The following is a 27,279-nucleotide window of genomic DNA, read 5'->3' as shown; positions in this document are numbered from 1 at the left end:
TGAAAGGGAGTATAGCTTTTAATTTCTTTTTATTTTAATAGATTTTCTTATGTGGTTTATCTTCGTGACTACTAAGGGGTTACAGATCTGCGCGACTGCATTACTAGCCTACGCTACATTCTTGAATTCAGTTCAATTCAGTACGACTTGCAAGCAAGGGCCGCCGGCAAGTTTGTATTGCAACACAACTATCCAAATTAATTATTTTTCTATTGTTTAACTACTTTTTTTCCCTGTCTTGTTTGGTTCGCAGACATCTGTCGTTGCAAGAAAGGCTTCTATGAGACAAGCACGGAGTGTGTCACCAGCATACCCGCTGGAAAGTCGTGCACAGCTCCGGGTCAGTGTGTTGACTTGGCCGAATGCGACTTGACCAATATGACCTGTGTCTGCCTTGCGGGGCACTTCGACGCCGGGGGCTCGTGCTACAAGAAGATCAACGCGGGTGGCTCCTGCACCCAGAATGGACAGTGCGCAAACCACTCCGTTTGCAACACGACCACCTCGCAATGCGAGTGCGTGCCGGACTACTTTAATGATTACGGCGTCTGCAAGGTGAGGGTCAAGGTCGGGAAGTACTGCGACAATTTCGGCCAGTGCATCCACAACGCGGAGTGCAACATCCAGACGAATCTCTGTGTTTGTAACAAGGATTACTACAGACAGGGAGACGGGTGTGTCCCTAGGATAGATGCTGGGAAAAACTGCAGCAGCATCGGTCAGTGTGTCCACCAAGCCGAGTGCGACATGTCCAAGCTGGAATGCAAGTGTCAACCGGACTACTACAATAACGCCGGGAAGTGCGACCTTCGTCTCAAAGCTGACCAGAAATGTCTCGCCCTTGACCAGTGTATAAAGAACTCTGAATGCAATTTGACAACGGGGGTCTGCGAGTGCAACTTAGGGTACTTCTCGAAAAATGGAGAGTGCGTCACCCTTTTGGACCATGGCTCCATATGTGACAACGAAAACCAGTGCACCTTTAATTCATCTTGCGAGTTTGTGACAAAGTATGTCAAAAAATGTGTCTGCCTGCAAGACTTTTACATTGAGAATGGGAAATGTAAAGAAAGGCTAGGCGCCAAAGAGCCTTGCTCCGGGTTTGGGAAATGTGTGGCCGATGCAGAGTGCTCTCCTTCTTCTAGCCTCTGCGAGTGCAAAACTGGGTATTTCGTAAGGTTGGACAATGCAAGCAAAAACACTTGCTACCAAGTGATTGAGGCAGGGGCGCCGTGTGAGACGAACGGTACCTGTGTTCAGAATGCCTTCTGCTCTCCCAACAAGACTTGCCTTTGCGAGCTGAATTACTTTCACTACCACGGCACATGCAAGCTGCTCACGCCCGCTATGACAACTTGTGATCCAAACTCTGACAGGTGCGTAGAGAACGCAAAATGCACAACAAACTCTGGGGGTGTCAGCCCGACAGTGGACCAGTCCATGGTCTTCTACCCACAGCTTAACTCCCCTTCCCTCTCTTACTGCAAATGCAATGATGGTTATTTCCCTTTTACCAACGCTTGTATCCCTTTGAAAAAGGTAGAAGAGAGATGCTGGGGGGTCGGCATGTGCGTCGCAGGGTCATACTGCTCGCCCACCGATGGCTGGAAATGCAAGTGCGAGCAGATATACTTCAGGAATGAGAGCGACCTGTGTGCGCCAAGAATCTTCGCCGGCAGAACCTGCTCAGCGCCGGGACAGTGCATCGCCAATGCAGAGTGTAACGTTAATGCCTCCTCGTGTGTGTGCGATAAAGACTATTACCAAGACAAGCTGGACCTCTGCGTGCCAAGAATCAAGGCCGAGCTCCCATGCGGCAACATAGGCCAGTGCATCCACAACGCGGAGTGTGACGTCAAAACGATGCAGTGCCTGTGCGATGCGGAGTTTTACAACGAGGCTGGAAACTGCACAGAGAGGAAGAAGGCCGGGCGAGAATGCACCCGCCCTGGCCAGTGCGTGGCTAACGCAGAATGCAACCTGTCTACGAGTTTCTGCGAATGCAACAGCGGATACTTCAATGAGGGAGGCGCGTGTAAGACGCTGAAGCCGCCTGGAGAGAACTGTAGGGTCTCCACGCAATGCACTTTCAACGCCGACTGTGTCAACCTTGTACTGAACAACAGCACAGTGTGCAAATGTAAACCCGAATACTTCCCGGAAATGGGCAAGTGCCACCTGAAGATCGGACCGGCCAAGATGTGCAGGAATCTTGGTCAGTGTGTGGTCAACGCCGAGTGTGATCCAATCAAATCCATTTGTGAGTGTGACAAAGGCTACTATGCAGGTTTTCTGCCTGGTAAGTCATAATTATCACTGGCTGTGCAGCAATGTTAAACTTAGTGTTTAAAAATAAACTTCTAAACTCACACATTTTAAAGTGTTAAAAACTCGAAATAGTAATTAATTAATATCGAAACTATGAACATTTGTAGGAAGAGTCTCATTACCTGTAACAGGACAGTAGCATATGACTGCAGTTCTGCCTCATCTACAGAAAATTTCCCTTTGAACTCTATTGAGAGAACTACAAGGAATTTTGTTTCCGTTCTCGAGTTGACTTTATTATTATTATTATTACCTCATGCTTTTTTTTTTAAAGTATTAGATAATGCAACTTATCTGACCAATCGAGTCCAGTGCCTGGACTGGGCACTCATTTCCATACAATGTTTCATTGAGATGAAAACTTAATGGGTAAACTTAGTAAAAAAACAACAACTGCATTTGTAATGAATGAAATGAGTGAAGTCTGGACAGTCAAGCAGATCTATTAAGTACGGTGTGCCAAGTAGGACTACAGTGTCAAAGAAAATAAGGGAGAAGAACATCCAATGGAGAAAAAAATCTGACTCAAGCCTAGATCTGTGTTCTATAATTCCTAATCGAAATGACTTTAAAACAAGTGTGTGATGTTACTTTGTAAATAAAAGAGATGAGATCTTATCTTATACAATACAGACGTTAATTCATAAAAGAAGATGATTCTGAAATTCAACTTATGTTTTATTGTTTGTGTTTTCATTTTTCAGATGACCCTCGTGGAACCTGTCTTCCTTTGATCAAGGCCAATGGTGTGTGCGAATCAAATGGGACTTGCGTGACAAACTCACTTTGTTATGGTAAGATTCATTACTTTTTAAAAAATGTCTCGCGACTCGGTGTAGTAATTTAATCAGTTCAGCGTATTCGGTGTGAACGATTCCATAAAAGACAATGCTTGATGGGTTTTAAATTATTATTCTGATATGTACATGGGTCATCGAACACATGAGACTGTTGAGGCCAACTTTCTTCCTGGTAATTTTTTTTTTTTTTTAATTCAATCATGAGATTATTGCAACTAGAAAAGTAAAAAAATAATGCACGAAAATGAGAACGAGGAAGAAGAATGAACACAAATATTTTGTATTGGGATATTGAAAAAAAAAAAACAAACAAAAAAAAAAAAAACCCACAAATAACCAGGATAATTCGACATTAACCGAATTTTTTATTAGTTTCTGCAAAAGAAAGCGAATTGCCTTTTAGAATGCGTAGATATCGAATTAGCTCAACACCGTCAACATTATGAATTTCTTTATTCTTGATTCATTATTTTATTTTCGACTCGTCCAAATTCATACTAATTGTCCATGAAGACGGAAAAAAAAAGGGGGGGGGGGATTAGGAGCTTAAGTTAATTCGTGTGTTTTAACCTGTGATTTTAGTTTTTTTTTATATCAAATATCGAAATATAGATCTACCATTTATGATTTTAGACCTCTTCTAGATCATAGTAGATCCTATGAGTTTTAACTCTAAATATTTATTCTTTGACTTTGAGCAAAGGTGGCAAAGCATGTAGCTGGGGCTGTGTAGCTACGGGAAATACTTCATTACTAGTCTAATTCATCTTCCGAGTCAAAGAGAAGCCTTATTATAGTTTTTTTTTTTTCTTAGATGGTATCTGTACCTGTGTGGACAACTTTTATGCTAGAGATGGTGTGTGCAGAGACTTGCTGAAACCAGGTGCCACTTGTGATGATTTGGACAAATGTGTTGAACTCAGCAGTTGTGAGAAAATATCCAATGTATCTGGTGCTGCTGAATGCAAGTAAGTCTGCTAGTGCTACATTATTGTTTAGTCACTAGGACTAGAAGTCTTTAACCTAAGATACACGTTTTGATTACTATGACAAAGAAAAATAATAGATAAAGTAGGGTTAAGAGTTAAAAATGGATCTTTTACTCTTTCTTTTATAATTTTATTGATTACTGCTTACTAACAATACCAAAACCTTAGTCTACCAGACCTGTGTGATGAGCACTCTGCTACAAAGAAGTGAAACATGGTCAACTAACTCATGGCAGGAAAAAAGCTAAATATCTTCCACCTCAAATGCTTAAGGCGAATCTTTAAAATAAGGTGGCAAAAACAAATAACCAATGAGGAGGTGCTGCAAATAGCAGGGCGCTTGGTGACAGGACATCCACGCTGTTATCAGCAGCAGATGCCTTGACTTGCTTGTCATTTTCACAAAAGCTTTTTTGAGTTTGAACCCTGCTATCTTCTATTCCTAGTTGTCTTGCAGTGGGATTAGGCTAGGAAAAATGGCTAGGATGTAATTAATATGAAACTCCTCTCTAAAGAAAAATTAAACACTGCACAGCACAGACTCCTCAAGTTATATATTGAATCTATATATATACATTGAATTGCTAACTCTTTTTTCCTTGTTTTATATCTTGAACATAATCTCTAGCCATCTAGCAAGTGTCAGGTTTAATTCTTTTTCAAGGCTTTTAGAAAAAATATAACATTGTTGTTTGTTTTACATATTTCAACTGTTCCTTTGAAATTCAATATAATTACATCCTATCTTAAGCCTCCCATAGGACTGTAGAAGATAGCAGTGGACAGCCCAGAGCACATACAGCATGACCATGCTGACAGCCATATTACCCATCATATTTTATTATCCTTTATTCCTTTTGGGCTAGTGAGGAATTATGTCTTAAATTTGTCTGTAATTTATTATATAAAATTAATACTTAAATATGTTAGAAAATAACATATTTCTAATAAAAGAAGTTTGCAGATTAAAACATTTTTTAACCTAAAGTTATAGTTGTGGGTTTTCACAAAGCTTATATCAACTCACTCTGTCTGTCTGTCTGGTATAAAGTTTGTACATGACACAAAAATCTCTAATCAAGCTGAAATTTTGTGCAATTATTTATTTTAACTGACAACACAAGAATCAATAACAAAAATTAGCCAATTAGTTAATTAACTATTGGTAATAAATTATTTTGTTTGGTATCTCGAACAAGGAAAAGAAATTATAATTTACTGATGTGCTGGTATAATCTGAATCAGTCCCCTTTATAGGTTGTCATTTGAGTCATGAAGACAAACCTAAAATAGGTTGAGACTATAGAAACAATAGATAACTATACAATCTTCCATATCCATAAGCTCCCCACTAGCAGAGTGGTTACTGTGTTGGTTTGCGAAGCCTGAGAAGGTTTGAGCTTTATGCTTTTTTTATTGTTAGTCTATATTTAATACAAATTTAATTAGATGACTGATCCAAACTAATTGATACAACTAAGCTCCATATAAGCTTTGTTTTTTAAAACCTACTTTAAACATATTTTTTAGTTGTGCTTTTCATTTCTTTTGATATTCACTCTATTCATTCTCATAAAAAAACATTTTGTTGATTATTCTCCAGGTGTAATCCTGGATACTATGCTGAGAAAGAGGTGTGTAGAGATGTACACAAGGCTGGTCAGCCGTGTTCTGGCCGTGGCCAATGTGTCAGTGGGGCAGAGTGTAGCACTGAGCTAGGTTGGGTGTGTACATGTGGAGCGCAGTATTACCAAGATGACTATGGAGTTTGCTACTTATGTAAGTTATCTGTTGATTTGACTTTAGAACTATAGGCATTAAGCATTATTTCTTTACATCTAGTAAAGTATAAAGTTTCCCTTTCAGACCTGTAAAGGTAATCTGTTTCTGTGGTCTACAGTTAACGATGGTGTCATGTGGCCAGCACAACGATCAACCGCCTTTGCTTTTCCCCAAATAATGTCAGATACCTATTAGAGCTGGGTAAACTCAGCGCCTAAAGATCCCGCAATTAAAAACCCCAGTCTTCACCAGGATTCAAACCTAGGACCCCCTATTCAGAAGCCAAGCTTATTACCACTCATCCACCGCGCCTCCTTTTTGACATCTAGCTCTTGGTATTTTTCTTAATTTGTGAAGCATGATGAATGTATTTTGAAAAAAAAAAACAAAACAGTTTTATGATTTAATTCTTGTCTTGGCAGAATTATGTATTGGCAACTTGATTCTACCTGTAATAGTCTTTTTGCTTAAATCTTTGTGCCATATTAGATTAAAAAAATGGTATCTGTTGACATTTTTTTGACATAAAACTTGATACCCTCTGTATAAGCTTTGGTTGCAAATATTGGTTACTTAGGATCTTCCATTTTGTCTCTGCTGTTGATGAATAGTGAAGGAGGTATTTAGATAGTAAAATAAAAAGTAAAGTTCCCCTTTCAGACCTTAGCAATTTACAGGGCAGATGATGTAAAGGTCATCTGTTTCTGTGGCCCACAGTCAATGAGGGTGTTATGTGGCAAGCACATCAGCCAACCACTTTTACTTTTCCCCAAGTAATGTCAGGTACCCATTAGAGCTGGGTGGACTCAGAGGTGCTCTAAAGATATTGAAATAAAAAAATCTGTCTTCACCAGGAAGCCAAATTCTTTACCACTCTGCCTCCGTGTAGATAGTGTAACCTAGGTATAGCATCTGGTGCTTCAAAGAGCTAGTCATGCTTCCACTGTTAAGGATTCCTTGCTTTTATTTTGTTTCTTTTTTACCCCTTTTAAAACAAAAACTATCATCTTAAGATTTTTTTAGTTCTGTAGAACATAACAAAGAATCTTGCTAATACAAGATTTTAAAAATATATATTTATGACCCACCAGACAAACTTGATGGTACACCCTGTAACTCTACAAAAGAGTGCACAAAAAATGCAGACTGTAAAGATGATGCAAACAACGTTGAAGACAAACCTAACAAGAATGAGATTCTATGTCGGTGTCATACAAAGTTTGTCAGCTCAGATGGATATTGTGTCCGTAAGTGAAATAGTTTAGTGTAAAAATAAAACCCTTTTTTATTTTATCACAATTGTTCTAGCAGCTGTTTTATTTAAGACTGAGAGATTGTGTAAAGATTTTTGATAATTTAAAGGGGGCCGAATGGGGACCTCTAAACAGCAAACTTTTAATGCTGTTAAGCTATAGTTAATCAGATACTTAGCAAATAGCACCACAAGTCTAGCACTGAAGAAAATTTTTTTACCACTGTGATGTCTACTCCTGTACTTAACATAAGGTCAATTCACTAAAAACACTCTTTTTTTAATAACTATTGTAATGATTGTGACTTTAGTATTTTGACTGGATTATCTCCCTATTAATAAGTATAGTGTAACATCATTTATTTTTTTTTTCAAATGGACAATGGCATATGAAGTCTATCTCTTATCAATTTTACTGTTATTGTTTTTCTACACTTAAATATATTAAGTTTGGGGTTCTATTGATCTCACCAATTATCTAGATGCAGCAATATCTCCACTTGATGTACAATCCACTAATTTAGTTTACACTTAATATAAGCTTTGTTGTTTTAAAAGGTATCTTTTGTTGCTAGTTTCATGTTCTGATTAGTTTGATAATAAATGCGGATGTAATAAGCTTGTTTGACTTTTCTTTTTTCTTCAGTTGATCCTGACCTCATAGAGGATTCATCAGTGCCGACAGTGGTTTTAATTTCAGCTATAATAGCAGCCCTGCTCTTCCTTCTTTGTTATTTTGCTTTATTCCTGATCTTGTTCAGGAGAAGGAAGCAGAAGTAAGTCTCTTTATCTGTGTTGATTTAAAGTTACAATTATGGTAACTATACAGTGCATATTGTCTGGTATGTGCATGGCTGGGAGAGAAAGGGGGAAAGGAGATGTGTTAGTCAGCCAGCCTTTGTACCTCATTATAGGCCAGTCTATGTAACATCAGTGATAGGCCTTGCCCTTGTAGTTGTTGATAGCTGTCTGACTTCGACAGATTACTCTGGAGGTGTGTCTGGGTTTCTTGTATGGCTGTATTCGATGTACTTAACTAACAAGTAACAAGACCTACACATGTAACAATAAGTAAAAAAAGACTAAGTCCAAACCGTTATTCAAATACAGATAAGGTTTTAAGTCCAAACCGTTATTCAAATACAGATAAGGTTTAATGTTGAAATGGCCACAGTTGAGTCTCTGTCTAAAATATCACGTTATCCCTAAGAAGTCCTAACACCAACTGACTATATTTACATCAATAATCTATAGCCCAACTATGTCGTGATGTCACTAATAGTCCATCGACTATGGTGCGTTTCTATACAAACTAATAAAACTAAGTCTCTCACACATACCATATACAATGCAGACATTCGAAATGTAGTGCTAGAAATCAATGGATGGTGCATAAGATGGATTAACCAATGGCTTTTTACTAAAATGTGAAAAGGCTTTTAAAAAAAAAAATTAAATCAAGAAGAGCATTAAATTATCAAATTATCTGGATTTCGCTGTATCACAATGTTTCACTAATTGTTTATTTTCTACCTTTAACAGGCGAAAGGCAGCAGAAGAATCCCTGAGCACAATCTCTGACAGCGGAAGCATGACTAGCTCTTTGAAGCCTCCGAGGCCATACCTAGGTTATGCTGTCCCATTCTACATGCCTCCACCACCATCCATCAACAGTGGGGGCAATGGGAAGTCCCCCGTGTCAGACCTGACCATGGAGTTTTACAAAACCAAGAAAGGGGCAGCTGGTGGCAAAAGCCAGGATGTTATAAGTGCGTCTATGAATTTGGATGAGGAAGATTTATAGGAACTTTGTTGTAAGGGTTGATTGTATCCTATTTATATTTTACACTTTTTGACACCCATAAGCTATGGCGTGCAAATTTAATTTGCTGTATTTACTGGAGCCGAGACAGTGAGTGGACAAGTACTTTGGCTTCCAAATCAAAGGATCTCAAGTTCAAATGTTGATGAATGTTGGAGATAAAATTCTGGGTTTTAAAGAGCCATTGAGCCCTCTCAGCTGTCATGAAAATGTCAAATTTTTTGTGGGGGGAAAATAAAATCAATTGATCATTCGTTATGATAGACACATGAAACTCATTAATTGTTTTAGAAACCTCTCTTTACTTCATGTACTGACACTGACTGATGGATCTGAAATGAAAAATTTAGTTAAAACAAAAAAACATGTTTTTCATCTTGTATTATATAACTACATCGTTTCAAGATATTAACAAAATGTATGTATATATACTAATTTGTAAACATATTCTTTATATATATTTTTATACATACAATATATTTTAGTCTAAATGTGAATGATGTGTTAAACTGTTCAATACTTTTGTTACAAATTAAAATGACTGTGTGTTTATATTATTGGTGAACATAAATTACTCATTTATTTATTAATTTCTTTTTTTTATATGAAAGACACTTTGCAATAAAATAAATGCTTTGTTTTGATGTACTAATATTCATTATTACGAATTGATCAATATGAAATGGTCATGTACAGTTTTCACATTTAATTCTTATTTTTGTTTTTATTAAATCAGTTTTTTCATTTATCATTTTTTAAGACTGAAAAGCATAATATATGTTAACTAATCTGTTCCAAATGTAAAATTATTATTATTGTACTTGAGATAAATCTTCATTTCTGTACATGTTAATTCTCATTTCTGTACATGTTAATTCTTATGATGACCACTATAAACTTGTGCCTGTGTACAGGTAAACCTGAGTTTCACCTTGCATCATAGCCAGAACTTACAGGCTTCGTACTACCTCTTTGTAAGTTAGTCACACTCTAAAGAAAAGTATGGACAAGAAACACATAAGAAGTGTGAAGTGAATGTTTGAAATATGTTACAATTCATAAATGGAGTTCATCTTGAAATAGTTCTTGGACAGAATGCTCAATAAAATGTCTTCAATTTGTCTTTGGAGTTTGTATTTCATTCGATACTAGTTAAATTCTGGAAACATTTGACAAAAGTCAAATCCTTTAAATCTTTTTGTTGAAATGTTTGAAATTTTGGAGTTTCAACTTTTGTGAATGCTTGTTGCAAAGAGTCTCTAACATATCAACACTTTAAGCCAAGCTGTGCAAGAAGCCAGACGTGGATTGGCTAGAAAAGTTACTACTTTAGTAATACGGTTGCTACGGTTTGCAACTGATTAGATAAATGTAAAAAAAAAAAATCCTATATGCTTTATACTGAAAGAAAGGAACAAAAAATTGTATGTGCTTCTTTTAAAGGTACCGGCGGTATGAAACTTTTTTTTTTTTACAAAGCTTTTATCAACTCACTTTGCATGGGAGGATACTTCTACAACTTTTTTTCTCCCATTCTCTGATCAAGTTGAAATTTTGCACAATTTTTATTGTCGAAGATAACACATGAATCAATAAAAAAAATTAACCAATTAAATAATCAATTATTGACAATTAATTTATTATGATTTATATAGAAAAGGGGGAGATAAACTTTCAATATTGAGAGATAAAGCAGCAGTTATTGGAGGGTCCTCTCCCTTTAATCAATACAAGCATTGTTTTTATAAAAGTTTTTTTTTTTAATTTATATTCTTAAAATAACATGCCATTGGTAATGGCTAAGACTGTAGATAGCTGATAAATGTAGATGTTGGCGTGAGTTTGTAAATACAACCAACAACAGAACAGTTAGTAGATAAACTTAATAACTCCTGCTGGTAACTTCAAAACCATTATACAGATGGAAGGAGCACAGTCTTCGTCGTCTCTCTCAGTCGTCCTTGTCCGTTGATTCTATATTTCTGTTCTGTCACTACGGAAAAACCCAATTAAACCCAAACTTCTATGCATCTTTCTATTGTCATTACAGACTATCATACAGGTTTTTTCATAAAATTATTTTTCAGTTGCCTCAAAGCTGAAGAACATGTTAAGCCTTGCTGGGACTATATGTGATGGTTTAGAATTAAATATTTTTAAATCAGCAATTTCAAAGACTTTGTGAATGTCTCATTTAGCTACATCTACAATAAACAAGGAGACTTACCATTGCAAGTCAGTTACACATTTACAGTGTAACATCCATGTTTTTAAACACTCACAATGACACTGAATACAAAAACAAAACACATTGATATATATTTGTATTTATTGGCACTTAACAGGTCAGCAGCATAGAATAACTCAACTACTTAACATACAACTCATTACATTTGTGATAATCTTCAGCGCACAAAAAATAGCAAGTTTAGAACAGCTTTGAATTCTTTGTACAGTTAAACATTTTGTTTGATATATCTGATTTTGATTAGAACTTGGAATTATATAATAAAAAAAAAAAAGCAGTGTTTAGTTTTAGTTCTCTTTGACCTAAGCAAAAAAAAAACCCAACAAAAAAAAACAGCAATGAATACAACAATGCACAAACTGTATGTTCCTACTCATTAAGTTGAGACAGATGTTAACCATCAAATGCAGTTTCTTGTTTTCAACACGAATTCAGCTATTTTGACTTGAATTCAGGTAACAATAGCTTTTTAGGCTAGATATGTTTAGCTAGAGTAGTTTTGGTCAAGCTTAAAAACAAAAAACCTTTGACAATGTAAAACACTACCCTATATAAAAGTATATATATCAATGTAAAACACTACCCTATATCAAAGATTTGTGATGAAATAATACCATGCCCAACATTTTCTTGTGCCAACTACAGAGCATCACTAAAGATTGTTCTTGTGTTGTGTCAGTACCCGTCCCTTTTAGGCCGTCTGCTTTAAGTATCGATTAAAAAAGTGTTTTCTATAATAAAACCATAACCTTAACTATTTGAAATTGTACCCAGAACATCAAGTTGTGTACATATTTTTTTTAAAATATTACACAAAAAAAAAAAAGAGCAATATTTGTGTAAGTTATCTACAGCTCACAAGAAAAGAAAAATAAATAAGACATTTTACAATTGAATCAGTAGATCATAGACAAACATGGAGGAACAACAAGACAGAGCTACATCAGCACATTATGAAAGATCAAATACTGTTAGAATATCAAAGGACATCAGTTCAAATATAGGAATTTGTATTTTTCAATGGCACAATAATTAATTCCAGAATTATTTGACAAAATAATGATTTTGTAAAAAGGAGGACATTGACTTAGCTGATGTATCTAAGTTGTAATGTCAGCACACTTACAGTAGCCTGCTATTTATTAGCTCAAGTTACTGAGGATTTACCTTAAGAAGAGATGGTACAACAATGGGCAGTAACACTTCCTGTATGCTAAGGCTTTAATGGGAAGAAAGTTACTCCAACAATGGGCATTACAAGGTGTACCTCAATAATAGCAACCCATCATAATATTATAACAGAAGGGCCTAGCATAGAACAGAACAGTTTTTCCCAAACTTTTCCCCAAACGGAACACTTCCCACGTTCTGAGTATTAAGCAAAAAAGAATTTGCTTATTTTTTTTTTAAGAGAGGCTAACTCACTTTGTGGCCTTCTAGGTAATTACTCCAGCAAATCATGGTACACCTATTCAGGCCTTCTTGCAGAACACTAAAGTTCCGTGGAGCACAGTTTGGGAAACTGGTGTAGAATTACAGCTCCCAACATGTAACGAGCAGAAAGAGATAAAAAAAAAAAAAAGATTGACTAGAAATGGAAGACACTATGAAGTCTAAATATAGGTGCTGAGTGATCTGTGAACTGCATTATAGGATATCTTATAAATAGATTTAAAAGTGGAAGTATAAAGCTGTTTCTAAACAATTCAACAATTTAAACAAAATTTTGCAAAAAATTAGAACCATCGTCTGCTGTTCAACATTTATTAGTTGGTAAGAGAGGCTGGGTTGAGGGGAAGGTTGCTTACCTATCAAGTTGCAAATGCAGTTCACAGATTCTCCATGAGGCAAAATGTACAGAGATCACAGAAGAAAGTTTGAAGTACCAGGTGCAACAGTCGAAATAGAGAAAAATCTCAATACCATTAAACACATAGAAAAAATATTTTTCTTTCATATAGAACTTCTGAGGGTTGGTTAAGTAGAGAACAGAAGGATATATATTACAAAATATCTCAAGGCACTAGCATTACCACGAAGTAGACCCAATAATGTTCCAATGCTTTCAAAAAGCAACAGGGAACACTTGAAAGATCAGATGACAGGATTCTCATACATAACAACAACAAATGTTATACCAAGTTAATCCAAGACTTCAGAAGATCACAAATATTGGAAGAATTCCTTCTTTTCCTTTCTTTAGTTATGATATGATTGATAACATAAGAATTACTTCTGCTTTAAATGTAAGATTTTTAAAAATTCCTCTCTTAAATGAGGAGGAAAAAAAAGGTGTCATAATACAAAAATTGGTAAATATGCCAGTAGTAAAAATTCAACTCAAAATTCACAAAGCTACATAGATAATGGTTAATGACCAAGAGATAGTCATTCAACATACTAGAAATAAAAAAAATATTAGAATATTTTAAAAAAAATTAATACCAATGTGGTATTTTTTTTTAATTGGTCTGTCCTACACTGCATGTCCTGTTAACATAATCCAAAAATCTGATGCCCAAAGACTGGTGGTGGTTATCAAAACATCCACATCAATCCAGTTCATATATTACTTTGAATGAAGCCAAGGAAGTGTTAATAAAATAATGGACAGCAAATAAAAATATAAAAAGACATGAATTATAAAAACACCTGCCAACATGCAGGCCATCATCAAACATGCCAAAATAATGGACAAAAGTTACACAGAGATAAAACAAATGATGCACTTTCTTCCCCACCCACAGGATTGGTTGATACAGTCAAAAGATTTCTAGGTCTACTTTAAACTATAACCCCTAGTTATAAGCACACAAATAAGAAATGTGGCTCAGGTTACATGATACTCAGATTTATAACCCTACTAATTGTACAAGGAAATGTTTTTTTAAAGAAACATAATTATCCACTAGCTAAAACATAGTTCAACCTTACACCAATTTTCATAAATCAGAAGATTTCTGTAGACAACTCATAATAAAAACAAGTTGAATGTGTTTAAATGTCTGCTTAACGACAGAGAAGTTTTAGATATTGAGCCAAAGTGTGGCGACCTGACCAAACTAAAATTCAAATGACTCTCCCCTAATGTAACATTATCTGTCAAAGAACCACTTTAATTGTAAGCATGTAGAACCAGACAGCAGCTTTTTTTTTTTAATTCATACAAAAAGACAAAGCAACACAGAAATAAACACTTAGAACTGGAATACAAAAGATGACATTTTACATTCATTTGTAATGAGAACTGATAAACAAATGTTTAGGGAAGAAAAAAAGGGGCCATACATCTAAAAATAGCCCTCAGCTATACATCCTTGTCAACACCAAGCAAGCCACACACACACACACACACATACATATAATTATATGTACACAAAGAAATCACTGGGGATATTGTTTGTGTTGAGCTGACCAATTCAGAGCTAAGCTTCTAACACATTCTGCTGTTAGGTAGTTTTATTTACATGGACCAGAGATATTGAAGTTGTACACAACATTTAATTGGAGTCACTTTATCAAATTTCATAGAATTCTTTCAGATAAACCCCCCAAAAAAAATCAGTCATTGCACACAAAACAAGTTTTATTGAACAAAGGTGAACTGTGGTTTCACACTTGAAACTGAAAATATGACCAAAAAAAAAAATTAAAATGAGCTCTAAGCTGTCGCGTTCCTCATTTCAGTATTAGGGATGTGTGCACGGAAGCATCAACAATGATGCACAAAGCATAGACCCTTGTGATAATATTTCTAATTAGATAGATCATAGAAACACACAAAATGGAGTAACATTAGCATGATGACTTAAGGAAATAAAACATTGCACTAATGTAAAGCCAATCATGAAGTCCAAAAACACATTAAAACGTACATCATACTCTGAAAGGAAACTACAAGGCCACTTTGGACAATATGTTGACCTGAAGTGGACCATCGTAAACACAGTATAAATAAAAAAATTTTTATTGACATCAATCATTTTTCCTTTAAAAACAAACAGACAAGATGATTGCGAGGCCTTCACCTTTGCATTCACATCCTCATGCTTTCAACCAATCATACATTAACCTTTCAGCCTGTCACAGTCACAAAGAAAACAAACAATGTATAATGTATTAGAATAAAGCTTTGATTCCCGAATTATAAGCCAAAGTACATCAACAACAACAACAAAAGATTTTTTCTTTTTAATTGTATACACACACGCACACACAAAATGCTGTAAAAATGTTGTCATGGAGTACAGGCTTTAGTCAAGACAAAAATATTGTATCAAAGTAAAAATGTATAACTCAATAAATATATATGAGCTTTTAACAATAAATTCCTTCCTTAACTAAAAAAAACAGAATAGTGAGCTTGGTCACAACGAAATGACAATGACTCTTAAGGAAATTATTGTTTACATTATACATAAAAAAAAATACTAATGGTAGAAAAGTAAATATTTTTAGAAAGATTTTTATTGAAAAAAAAAAAAAAAAAAAAAAAAAAAAAAAGGTTAAAAAGTGTACAATATTTTAATTTGACAATGGAGTGCACACTTATTGTTGCTGAAAGCTTTACAGATCAGAGACTACAGATTATAGTCTAGACTACAGATTATAGTCTAGACTACAGATAACATAAATGTAAACAAATAATTTGAGAAATTAACTGAAGATTAAGATGACAAATACAAAGAAAGAAAAAGATAAAAATATTTCTTGTATAAAATGCATTAATTAACACTTATTAAAAAAAAAAACTTATGAAGGTTGTTGAAAATATAAAGATGATGCAGGCACTGCGATGGTGGATAAAGAATCATCTTCTGGACTTTGTAATAACAGTAAAACACCAAAAAGTTTTTTATTTTTATCCTTTTTTTATTACAAATACATTGGAAAGCCATAGGTGGCATTGACAGGCTTAAAGAATTGCCAAGACTGCAGACACAAGAATGCATACTACTTTTTCATATGAGCTTGTGTACAAGAAGGACTACAATGGTGTCCCCCGCCCTGATATTATCCTTACTAAACAGAGTTCTCATCAACTCATTGAAATTTTACAGATGAGTACGACTGGAAAGGCAGCAAAGTCAAATGAAGTGTTTAATGAATCTTTTGTTTCCTCTTAGCCCAGCTGAAGGCAACATTTTGTAAGATGAATGTGGTTACAGTGGGTCATCCAAGCAAGCTCTACACCAAAAATAATTTGAACAAAGTATGATGAGACGAATGGCAATACGAGGAAAAAATGACAAACTTAACACCGCAATCAAGTAGTGCCATGGAATCATGAGCTTAATAAATATATATTGTCTCAATCTAACCATCAACAGAGCAGCTGGAATGAAAACTTTTCCTCGTCGAACAAAACTATGAAACCATAAAACAAAGATTTTAAGTAAAAAATAAAAAAGTCATATTAAACTTGTCTAGACTGATCTTGTTGATGCACGGGTAGCACTGTAGAGCCTTAACTTGACAGCCAAATAAAAACAAAAATCATTTCAATGAACCAATCCTTAATATAGACCATACATCACAAATCTATGCTTTCATTGTACTCAATTCTCAAATTTAGTACTAAATAAAATGTAATCTTTTTTATTCTTTCAATGGCTAAACTTTTTTAATTTAAAATAATGTAAAATTAAAATTATTATACAAGTTACTATTGTGTAAAATAATAGAAGAATATTTTTTTCAAACAATTAAATATAAGAACTAAAATTGTTTTGATACAAATAATTTTTTTTAGAATGTTAAAAATGGAACCAAGCGGTGGGTTGTACAATTTAAAAATAAATAAATTAATAAAAAAAAAACGCAAAGAAAGAATCTCAATATAAAAAAATGTACATTTATATAATTATGCTAAAAAAACATTCGCACCTTTTAAACCCATGCAATGACACACTTAACATTTGCATGCACGTCTACTGTACACAATTGTTGACATCCAATAAAATAAAGAGACTGGAAAAGCCAAAAATGTGAACAAGAATTGAAACATTCATGAACACGAGGGGAGCAGGGAATGGGGACAGTGGCAGCCTATGATGAGATCTTCTGGGCCTGGATAGATTTAAACAAAAAAAAAATAAGAAGGTGAAACATGAAAATTGATATTAATTTGAATAGGTTTCAAACTTGTCTTCTATATAACACCATTGTTTTGACTTCACAATTTCTAACAAAATATCCATTGCATTGGATTAACCCAATAGCTTCTATTTCCAGTCTGAAAAATCCTTCCCATACTAGTCTAAAAAATATATACTTTTAGAATAAAAAAGCTTAAAAAAATACTAATTTTTCATGAGTGGAGGCTTATATGATGGGGCTACGGGTCATCTTGTTTAAAAAAATTCTTTAAAACATAATAAAAAAGCAATACACATTCGGTTTTCACTAAAGAAATAGTCATCACGCTCTAGTTCTTGTTCCAAACGAGCTCTTCCTATAAGAGTTTTAAAAAACTTGCCCAAATGCATTATACTGCTATAGGACGTAAACACAAAAGACGCACTGTACTGTGGTAGGAGCTATTGGGTTAATTTTTAAAAAATTCAATTGCACATTTTTTTTTATTCAAAGAATAAAAATTGCTTTATGCCAAAAAAAAAAAGTTATAAAGTAATTTTAAAAAATGATCTTTTCAATTACCTATGTGAGTTGCCTAGGAGGCAGGTCTATAACTGACAATTGTAGATGACCAGGAGAAATGTGGTGATTGTAGTCTCCTTTGGAGGACATTTGGCTTTGAACGGAATGAAGCTGAAAAAAAAAATGAACGATTTAAAATTTAGTTCTTGCTGAGCATGTTAAACATTAAGAAAAAGCTAAATCAAATCATTTCTTTTTTTTTTAATGCAAAGGATAACATAAATGAACTTAAAAAAAAAATAATAAACACCCTTTCACTGTTACAAGTTTAATAGAAACCACACATCTAAACTTAAAAACTTAAAAATACTCATGGAAATGGTTAACAATTGGCTGAGCATGATTCTTATAGCTAACTTCTTTAAAAAAAAACAACAAATAAGTAATTTCTAAAATTTTCAACTAGGGGTGACAGTTAATCTTTAGATACTGAAAGTAGACTCTATACTACAGCCATAAGCGATGCACATTACTGGTGCCACTGTCAATATTTCCTAATACATCTGTATAATTTTTAGAATACCTACATTTGGAGACGATCTGACATCACCGCTGCCCACATGTGCAGTATGTCTAAAATCGGTAGGCAGACCAATCATACTGGGATCTAGTCGTGGACGTCTTCTCTTCTACAATAAAATAAATAAAAAAAAACCTATGCAATTAACTTGACTACATATTTACAAAACTAAATGTTTTAATGAGCCTGTACTAGTATACAAATAACTAGAGATCAGAACCATAGTGCCATAGATATTAAAGTAACCTTGGTATAAAAAAGTTTCCCTTTCAGACCTTGAGGTCTATAGGGCAGATGATGTAAAGGTCCCCTGTTTCTGTGGCCTACGGTTAATGAGGGAGGGTGTCATGTGGTCAGCACAACGACCAACCGCCTTTACTTTTCCCCAACTAATGTCAGGTACCCAATAGAACCGGGTGGATATTCAGAGGCGACCAAAGATCCCGAAATTAAAAATCCCAGTCTTCACCTGGATTCTAACCATGGACCCTTGCTTTGGAAGCAAGCGCTTTATCACTCAGCCACTGCGCCTCCCAACCTTGGTGTACTTTATTATAAATAATGCTAATTGGTTTAACCATGAGTGTGAAAGCATGAAAATATGAACATTATGAAGCATATGACTGGAAATAATAGTGAGAATAAGACTAAATTTTTAGTCTGTCAATGGGCAGTCAAGAATATTTCAAGATGTTTGGAAAGCAGTCAACTTGTAGTTTACACTCAGAACAGGCATGATGTATTTTAAATTTAAATATTCAAGAATCTTAGACTGAAGCCAGTCAAGGTGTGTGGCTTGAGAAGCAGTTACGATGTAGCTTTGCATTATGTATAGAATCAAGATGTTAAAAAGCTGTAGATATTTTTTAAAAATATTTAATGAGAAAATGGGTCATTGCACTCATCAAAGTTGATCAAAAATAACAGAAACCTCTGCCTATTTGTTTATTTTATACCTGTATAATGAACAATTTAAAACTTTGAGAATATTAGGAAAAAAAACTAAATCATTGTCAATGCAAAGAATAACATAAAAAATAATATTTAAAATATTTAAACAAGCACCCTTTTACTGTCAGAAGGTATAAATATAATTGATTATTTTAGCAAGACTAAATACAATAACTATTTATCAATGTTTATATTAAATTAAAAGATCTAAGCTTCAGACAATATACAATTATTCTACAGTACAAATCATGGACATCTAAAATTCCAATCACTCAATTCTTCGAATGTGATGAAATCCTTATTTTTCTTCTTTGTTTTACCTTCTTGTATTAATGTAAATTTAACTAATATTTGTTTATCACCATGGCAGAACTTAACAAAGAAATGACAGAGACTAGAAATGAATGCATTTTAAAGTAATCAGAAAAATGATAAACTTACTGGCTGGGGCTGTCCACCTATGCAGCAAGGAAAGCACAACAATGATTCGGCCATCATCTATTGATTAACTTGATAGAATATACAGGGAAATGGCTGTAAAGAAAAAATATACATATATAATACAAATATAAGTAATAGTAAAACAAAATGAGTCTAACTACTCTGTACAAATAAAAGTCTATGAAAAAAGGAACATCTTGCTCAAATTTTTTTTTTACTTCTGTAAAGCACAATTTTGTTTCTAAATTTCTTTTGCAACATTAAAGAGTTTTTAATGCAATTAATAAAACTATTTAATCATACAGCTTTGTATTATGTCTTCATTAATTTTTAAATCATCTGAGAAGTCACAAGTATTAAAATTAACTGTACAATGTTATTTGTACTCAAACATCAATGCTCTATAGATATATATCTATTATATTTTGAATATTACTTGTAAACCCTTGATAGATTGATTGATTTAGCCATGATGCTCTCCTACTCTCTGGACTCAAGACAAGCCTTTTATTATTGTTTCCTGCACAAACTTTAGTAGCAAGACATTTAGCCCAAAACAACACCACCTATTAAAATTTCAACTTACTTCAAAGAAAAGATCTTGCTAAGAACTACAGCAAGAATGATAATTCCTACCTCTTGCTTCAAAATCTATTGTAAAGATCAACTAGACTTTTAACACTACACTGTTTTATAAAGCAATATGAAATGATTTTCCAATGAAACATACTCACAGTGTTTGTGACTTAATCTTCCTTGTGTGGCTTTAAGAAAAATAAACTGATGCTGACTAAATCCACTCAAATTTTTGTCTATGTTTATGGAAACATGTTTGATGTTGCTGTTATGTTGCCATTAAAGAAGGTGATCTATAAAAAGAAAATTTATAAAATAGATTACAAAGGCATGACTTTAAATATTAAATACATGGATGGCTGACTTTCCATGGGGTATGCACTTTAGAATATGGTTCTAGTTACAGCTTTGCTCAAGGTCTTCCTTTGCACAACAGTATGTGCATAGAAAATGTAAAAATGAAAATAAACAAAAAACAAAAAACTAACAAATTGTAGTAAAGTACAAATAAAGTTACCCTTTAAGACCTTACAATTTATAGGGCAGATGATGTTAAGGTCATCTGTTTCTTTGACCAACGGTTAACAAGCAGGGTGTCACATGGCAAGCACAACAACCAACTGCTTTTACTTTACTCAACTTAAGTCAGGTACCCATTAGAGGTATATAATATAATTTATAGTTTATTTATTTATACACCTCTATATAAATCTATTGTAGAAACAGAAAAAATATAGATCTATAAATTAATTATTATAATTTAATAGATATGTGATATTTTTAACTAGACTACATGTATTATCCAGGGGCGGACTGGGTATCAAAACCGGCCCAGGCATTACCATATAAACCGGCCCACAAATGTCATGTCATATATTTTAAACCTCTCCGCAATTTATATATATATTAGTGTGTGTCTATATGTAATTAATCTTCATTACATTCTTATCCTTCATTCTTTCAAACGTCTTTTCTACTCTAGTATACTCCCTATAATTAGTGAAAGGCAGTATACACCGCCAAGGGACAGCTAGGGAGTCTGGGGGAGCGCTGTTCGCCCCGGACCCAAGCATTATTTATGTTATTTTAAGTTTAAAAAAATTCATATTTTGAGGTATCTACAGTGCAGTTAGCCTGCTATTCTTCCGCTAAAAAAATCTTCTATATCATTGGAGTCCAGCGACTGGTAGAAAAAAGTAAAATGCTTTAGTTTTTTGTATTGGAGGTGGAAGGGGGGGGGGGGGGGGGGAACCACAAAACCCCTTTTGGCTACACTCATGAAATTTGGTGACTGTAGTTTGCTTAAGTTGACTGCAATGGGGAAGTAAGTAAAGTTTCCCTTTCAGACAATGAGATCTGAGGCCGGTGATGGTTTGAACTCCTCCCCTCTCGGCTACGACCATGTGTTTTAACATAGGTGTAAGCCTAATTCTATTCAAAATATATAAAGTTTGATAACGCATCAAAAACTGGATGTATGCTTTCGTAGGCTTATATAATGTATTCTATTTATACATGTATGTAGTCTGAAAACTATAAACACTACAATAGCAGCCTTAATGAGTTTCAAACTTTTTGATATTACTTATAGATTACAGACGTTTCTTCAAAAGAATAAATATAACTAGGTCCTACGCATTTCATGTGTCAATCTAGTCATGCATGTTGATCTGTGACTTAAAATATGCTAAATCAGTGATTTTTCTGTCTGACTCAGGCAACCCATTCCTTTAAAGTGGTATCACCACAAATACAAAACTAGGGGTCTATCGAGCCGTTGTCCTCCTTACATTGCTCTATGACTCAGAAACATGGATAGTGTACAGTTAACATGCAAAGAAACTGAATCACTACCACGACATGTCTGTGAAAAATACTGAATGTCAAATGGCAAGACAAAATACCATATAATGAAGTCCTTCAAAGAGCGTGTCTGCAAAGCATCCACACAATCCTGATGCAGTCCCAGCTGCGATGGGCAGGACATGTATGCAGAATGGAAGACCACCGCATCCCTAAACGACTCTTGTATGGCTAACTAAGCGAAGGAAAGCGCTCGCAAGGTTGTCAAAGAAAGCGCTTCAGGGACACCCTCAAAGCTTCTATGAAGGGGTTCAGCATAGACCCAGCCACCTGGGAGACAGAGGCACATGACAGAGCATCATGACGTCGCACTGTGAAAACCGGCGTCAAGGTTGCTGAGGAAAAGAGAACAAAGCTGGCAGAAGAAAAACGCCAGAGAAGAAAAGCAAGGCCACTGACACTAGCTCCAGCTGGAATAACCTGCCCAGTGTGCGGCCGAACATTCCGGGCTCACATAGGTCTCACCAGCACACGAGGAGACATAAAACCCCAGTGCAAAGCCCTCAGCCCCCTGGATGACAAAGTGGTCATAATCAAACTACGATGGACGAACTATATATATTCCTTCACAAGATAAGAGAAAGCAGAACGGTTAGAGAGGTACTTCTAAATGTGAAAAGCTCTTGCTTCGCCCTAGTACATTCTCAAAAACGCGATTTGTATATGAATATATTATTTAAAATATAAATGATTCTAAATCTCCTTTCATTAAATATCGGATGTGACAGCGCTATATAAATTATTGTAATAATTTTCATCATCAATGACTTCATACTAAGCATAAGTTTGCCATTAATCATATAATCATAATGTTTAAAATATCGATTTCGATCTAGATTTGTTTTAATTAAATAATATTTTTTTTGTAAGCCTTAAGTGTAGTATTTTTAGATCTCTGTTATTACAAATAAACAACAAGAAACTTACTTTTTTCTTTTCAAATCGCAGAAAGTAGAGCTTTATACGGTTATACCCATATTGAGCTATGAATAAGTTGGGTGGTTTGCTATTTTGCGGCTGTGTGTATGTGTTTAAGTTAACTTCTATTAAGTTTTGTTAACGAGCTAATTGTCTCCCCTTTTGACGCATTATATCAATGTTTTCTAACTTAACCTCTCCCATCCCTCTTTTTCGTTAATTTTCAATAGAACCATAAAAAAAAAAAAAAAAAACGGGTGAGGGAAGGAGTAAAACAAAAATAGGAGTGCCATCAAAGGCCCATGCCGACCAGCAAAATGATCAGGCCAAACAGTCTTGAAGACATCAAAGTAGTGTTGAAGGCCATGCCGCTCGTGCATAGCAGAAAGTACGGTCTAACGTTTTACAAATGATAACACGTACAGTGTATAGTGTAATTCTTAAATTTTGTTCTTGTTGAATTTCAAACAAAATTAATTGTAATAATAATTTAAAAAAAAAAAACAAAACAAAAAAAAAAAACAAGAAGATAACGTGTTTGGGCCTTTGTGTCTTGCTGCTGTCACTTTTTTTTTTAAGTTGTCTGCATTTAATTTTTTTTTCTTTGGTCGCGACCAGACCGGCCCACCGGGCATTTGCCCGTTTGCCCATATAGCCAGTCCGCCCCTGGTATTATCTCTCTCTCTCTCTTTTAATTCTCATCCATGGACCCTCTTCTTGTTTTCATAATTTGGATTTTTGTTTTGTTACACCTTAACACCCTCTCCCTCCCATAGATGCTTATAATTCTACAGGCTTAGTGTATACCTCTCCACACAGCCAATGCACCTGCAGTGGGCATGGTCTCTAGCTTCAAATTAGCAACTGCACTTTTTCTTTCATTCATAAATTATCATTCTAGATATTTCGATCTAGGTCATGTTTATTCATTGAAAAATTCTTAGATTCATTAATCCCAATATTTCTTCTTATGATTTTGTCGTGCCCAATGAAGGAGAATGAGTTAAATTCATTATTATTCATTGGGACAGCTCCTTATTTTTTAATTTTATTTAACAGAGCAGCTAACATTATAAATGTGATTGGAATGTCTTTCTCAAGATGTTTGGAAGCTTATTTTGATATATCCATCAGCCTACAATCAAACAGGCTCATAATATAGCCCTCATCCCTTATATGGGTATGAATTGCCGGGGGAGGTTAAAGCAATAGCTTTACATGTAATACATGGTTACCGAGAATCTAAAAAACTGCCATCTGCTTTGGAAATATGGAAAACAAAATACCAGATTATATCTAAAATTGGACATGGGCAGTCCTGAAACATTGATTTTTGCTCCAAACATAAAAACAAATGAACTACAAACAAAAAAGTGAAGCGTTCAATGAAGGAGAATTTGATGGGGTGTCCAAAATATAAGAGCCTCCTTTAGTAGCAGTAGAGTGACAGACAGGCTATATGGGCAAAGGGGCAAATGCCAGGTGGGCCGGTACCAAATGAGCCGGTCTGGTTGCGCCCAAAGAAAAAAAAATTTCAATGCAGACAACTTAAAAAAAAAAAGTGACAGCAGCAAGACAAAGGCCCGAACACGTTTCCTTGCTTTTTTTGTTTTTTTAAAATTCTTATTACAATTAATATTGTTTGAAATTCAACAAGAATATATAAAAAAAAAATAATACACTATACACTGTGCTTATTATCATTTGCAAAACGTTAGACCATACTTTCTGCTATGCACGAGCGGCATGGACTGCTTTGATGTCTTCGTGGTTGTGTTTAGCCTAATCATTTTGCTGGTCGGCATGGGCCTTTAATGGCAATCCCATTTTTTTTGGCTCCTTCCCTCCCCCGTCTTTTAATGGTTCCGATTCCTCCAATAAAATTTAACCAAAAAGAGGGATGAGAGAGGTTAAGTTAGAAAACATTGATATAAGGCAGAAAAAAAAAAAAAAAAAAAAAGAGGCGCGACAATTAGCTCTTTAACAAAACTTAATAGAAATTATCTTTAACACATAAACACAGCCATGAAATTGCAAACCACTTTTATAACTTATTCACAGCTCAATATGGGTATAAAGTTATACTTTCTGCGATTTGAAAAGAAAAGTAAGTTTCTTTTTGTTTATTTTTAATAACATAGTCTATCTAAAAATACTACACTTAAGACTTTAAAAAAATTGTTTAAATTAATTAAAAAATAAATCTAGACCTAAATCAATTTTTATACTATTATAATTAATGGCAAACTTATCATTAGTATAAAGTCATTAATGATGAAAATTATTACAATAATTTATATAGCGCTGTCACATCCGATATTTAATGAAAGGAGATATATATTTTAAATAATGGGTCATGGTAAAATCGCGTTTTTGAGAATACTAAGAGGAAGCAAGAACTTTTCACATTAAGTAAGTGCCCCTCTAACCGTTCTGCTTTCTCTTATCTTTTAATTGAATGGGTTGCCTGAGTCAGACAGAAAAATCACTGATTTAGCATATTTTAAGTCACAGATCAACATGCATGACTAGATTGACACACGAAATGCGTAAGACGTAACAATCTTATTTTTTTATAAAACGTCTGTAATCTTTAAGTAATACCAAAAAGCTTCAAACTCATTAGGCTGCTATTGTAATGTTTATAGTTTTCAGACTACATACATGTATAAATAGAATACATTAAGTGTAATCCTACGAATGCATACATTCAGTTTTCGATGCGTTATCAAACTTTATATATTTTGAAGAGAATTAGGTTTACACCTATAATATAACATATGGGCGTAGCCGGGAGGGGAGGGGTTCAAACCATCACTTGCCTCTGAAAGGGAAACTTTACTTACTGCCCCAGTGCAGCCAACTTAAGCAAACTACAGTCACCAAATTTCATGAGTGTAACCAAAAGGGGTTTTGTGGTTTCCCTTCTCCTCCAATACAAAAACTAAAGCATTTTACCATTTTCTACCAGTCGCTGGACTCCATTGAATAGCAGATTTGGTTTTTGAATTTTTTTAGCAGAAGAGTAGCAGGCTAATTGCACTGTAGATACCCCAGAATATGCATCTTTAAAGCTTAAAATAATGAAAATAATGCTTGGTTCAGGGGCTTTGCCCCGGACCCCCTAGTTGCCCTTTGGCGGTGTCTACTGTCTTTCCACTAATTATAGGAAGAGAGAGTATTCTAGGGTAGAAAAAAACTTTTGAAAGAATGAAAGATCAGAATGTAATGAAGATTAATTACATATACACACAAACTAATATATATATATATATATATAAATTGCGGAGTGGTGTAAAAATCCCCCCCCCCCCCCCCCCCCAATAAATATATGACAAACCATTTGTGGGCCGGTTTATGTGGTAATGCCAGGGCTGATTTTGATACCCAGTCCGCCCCTATCTTAATTCTAGACTTACACTTTTACCTTTCCTTCACTCACACTACTTTAGTCATAGTTAAATTAGTTCTTACACTTACACTGACTTAGTGTTACACTCAAACTTACAGTCAGTAAGTTACATACACTACACGTCTACAGTCTTAGTCTACTACACTTAAAATAACTTTTAATACGTTTAAAGTTAAAAACTTACACTTACTACAGTACAACTACAGTTACACTTACACTACTTACAGTACTTCACTTACACTTCAGTGTTAATCAGTTAAGTCAACTGTTAGGTTTATTAATAAGTTAAAATTAAAATGATGAGTGTTATTAAATTAACTTTTTAACTGTTAGATGAATTAGATCTATACTATTATAGTAATTTTTATATAAATTATAAAGTATAATAAAGCAGTATACTGAGTATACCTAGAATTTAGATGACTAAATCAATTTGTCACTAATCTACATGTGACTTAACGTTTCGAAATTATATCATTACTCACCCATTCATGTTGCTGAGTTCTTAGACCGACTACAAAGTTGCTCATAAGACAAGAAAACCCGGAAATATTACGTCCTTGAACCTTTTTTTTTCTTAGCTCTAATCTCGTAAAATAACGTACAACATCCCTTTTCCCTTTATAAGCCACATCTGTACTAGCCAGATAAGCCTGATAAAAACATATTGAATACAATGCATAGACATGTCTATGATACAATGATTTAGATCTTGAT

General features: G+C 34.5%; 2 protein-coding genes across 5 annotated transcripts in view; one reads left to right on the top strand and one right to left on the bottom strand.

The window, feature by feature from the left end:
- Nucleotides 1-10,876, top strand: part of LOC106077367 (uncharacterized) — a 92,044-nt gene extending 81,168 nt beyond the window's left edge. For all 4 annotated transcript variants that reach the window (XM_056016870.1, XM_056016872.1, XM_056016869.1 and 1 more), the window contains exons 43-49: nt 254-2,299; nt 3,033-3,122; nt 3,943-4,096; nt 5,721-5,896; nt 6,991-7,146; nt 7,798-7,927; nt 8,694-10,876. In XM_056016870.1, the coding sequence (XP_055872845.1) occupies nt 254-2,299; nt 3,033-3,122; nt 3,943-4,096; nt 5,721-5,896; nt 6,991-7,146; nt 7,798-7,927; nt 8,694-8,955 (3,014 nt within the window). In that variant the 3' untranslated portion in view covers nt 8,956-10,876. The remainder of the gene's footprint in view (nt 1-253; nt 2,300-3,032; nt 3,123-3,942; nt 4,097-5,720; nt 5,897-6,990; nt 7,147-7,797; nt 7,928-8,693) is intronic.
- A 412-nt stretch (nt 10,877-11,288) lies between these two features.
- Nucleotides 11,289-27,189, bottom strand: LOC106071043 (CDC42 small effector protein 2-A-like). The gene is made up of 6 exons (XM_056017076.1): nt 27,048-27,189; nt 20,528-20,662; nt 19,794-19,886; nt 18,409-18,510; nt 17,882-17,992; nt 11,289-17,290 (listed from the first exon to the last, which is right to left on the bottom strand). Exons 3-5 carry the CDS (start codon nt 19,848-19,850, stop codon nt 17,882-17,884), a joined length of 270 nt encoding a protein of 89 aa, XP_055873051.1. The 5' UTR covers nt 19,851-19,886; nt 20,528-20,662; nt 27,048-27,189; the 3' UTR covers nt 11,289-17,290.
- Nucleotides 27,190-27,279: the final 90 nt, after the last annotated feature.

This window comes from Biomphalaria glabrata, chromosome 18 (assembly GCF_947242115.1).
Source record: "Biomphalaria glabrata chromosome 18, xgBioGlab47.1, whole genome shotgun sequence".
In the NCBI taxonomy this organism is placed as follows: Eukaryota; Metazoa; Mollusca; class Gastropoda; family Planorbidae; genus Biomphalaria; species Biomphalaria glabrata.
This window is presented reverse-complemented; position numbering and strand designations above follow the sequence as displayed.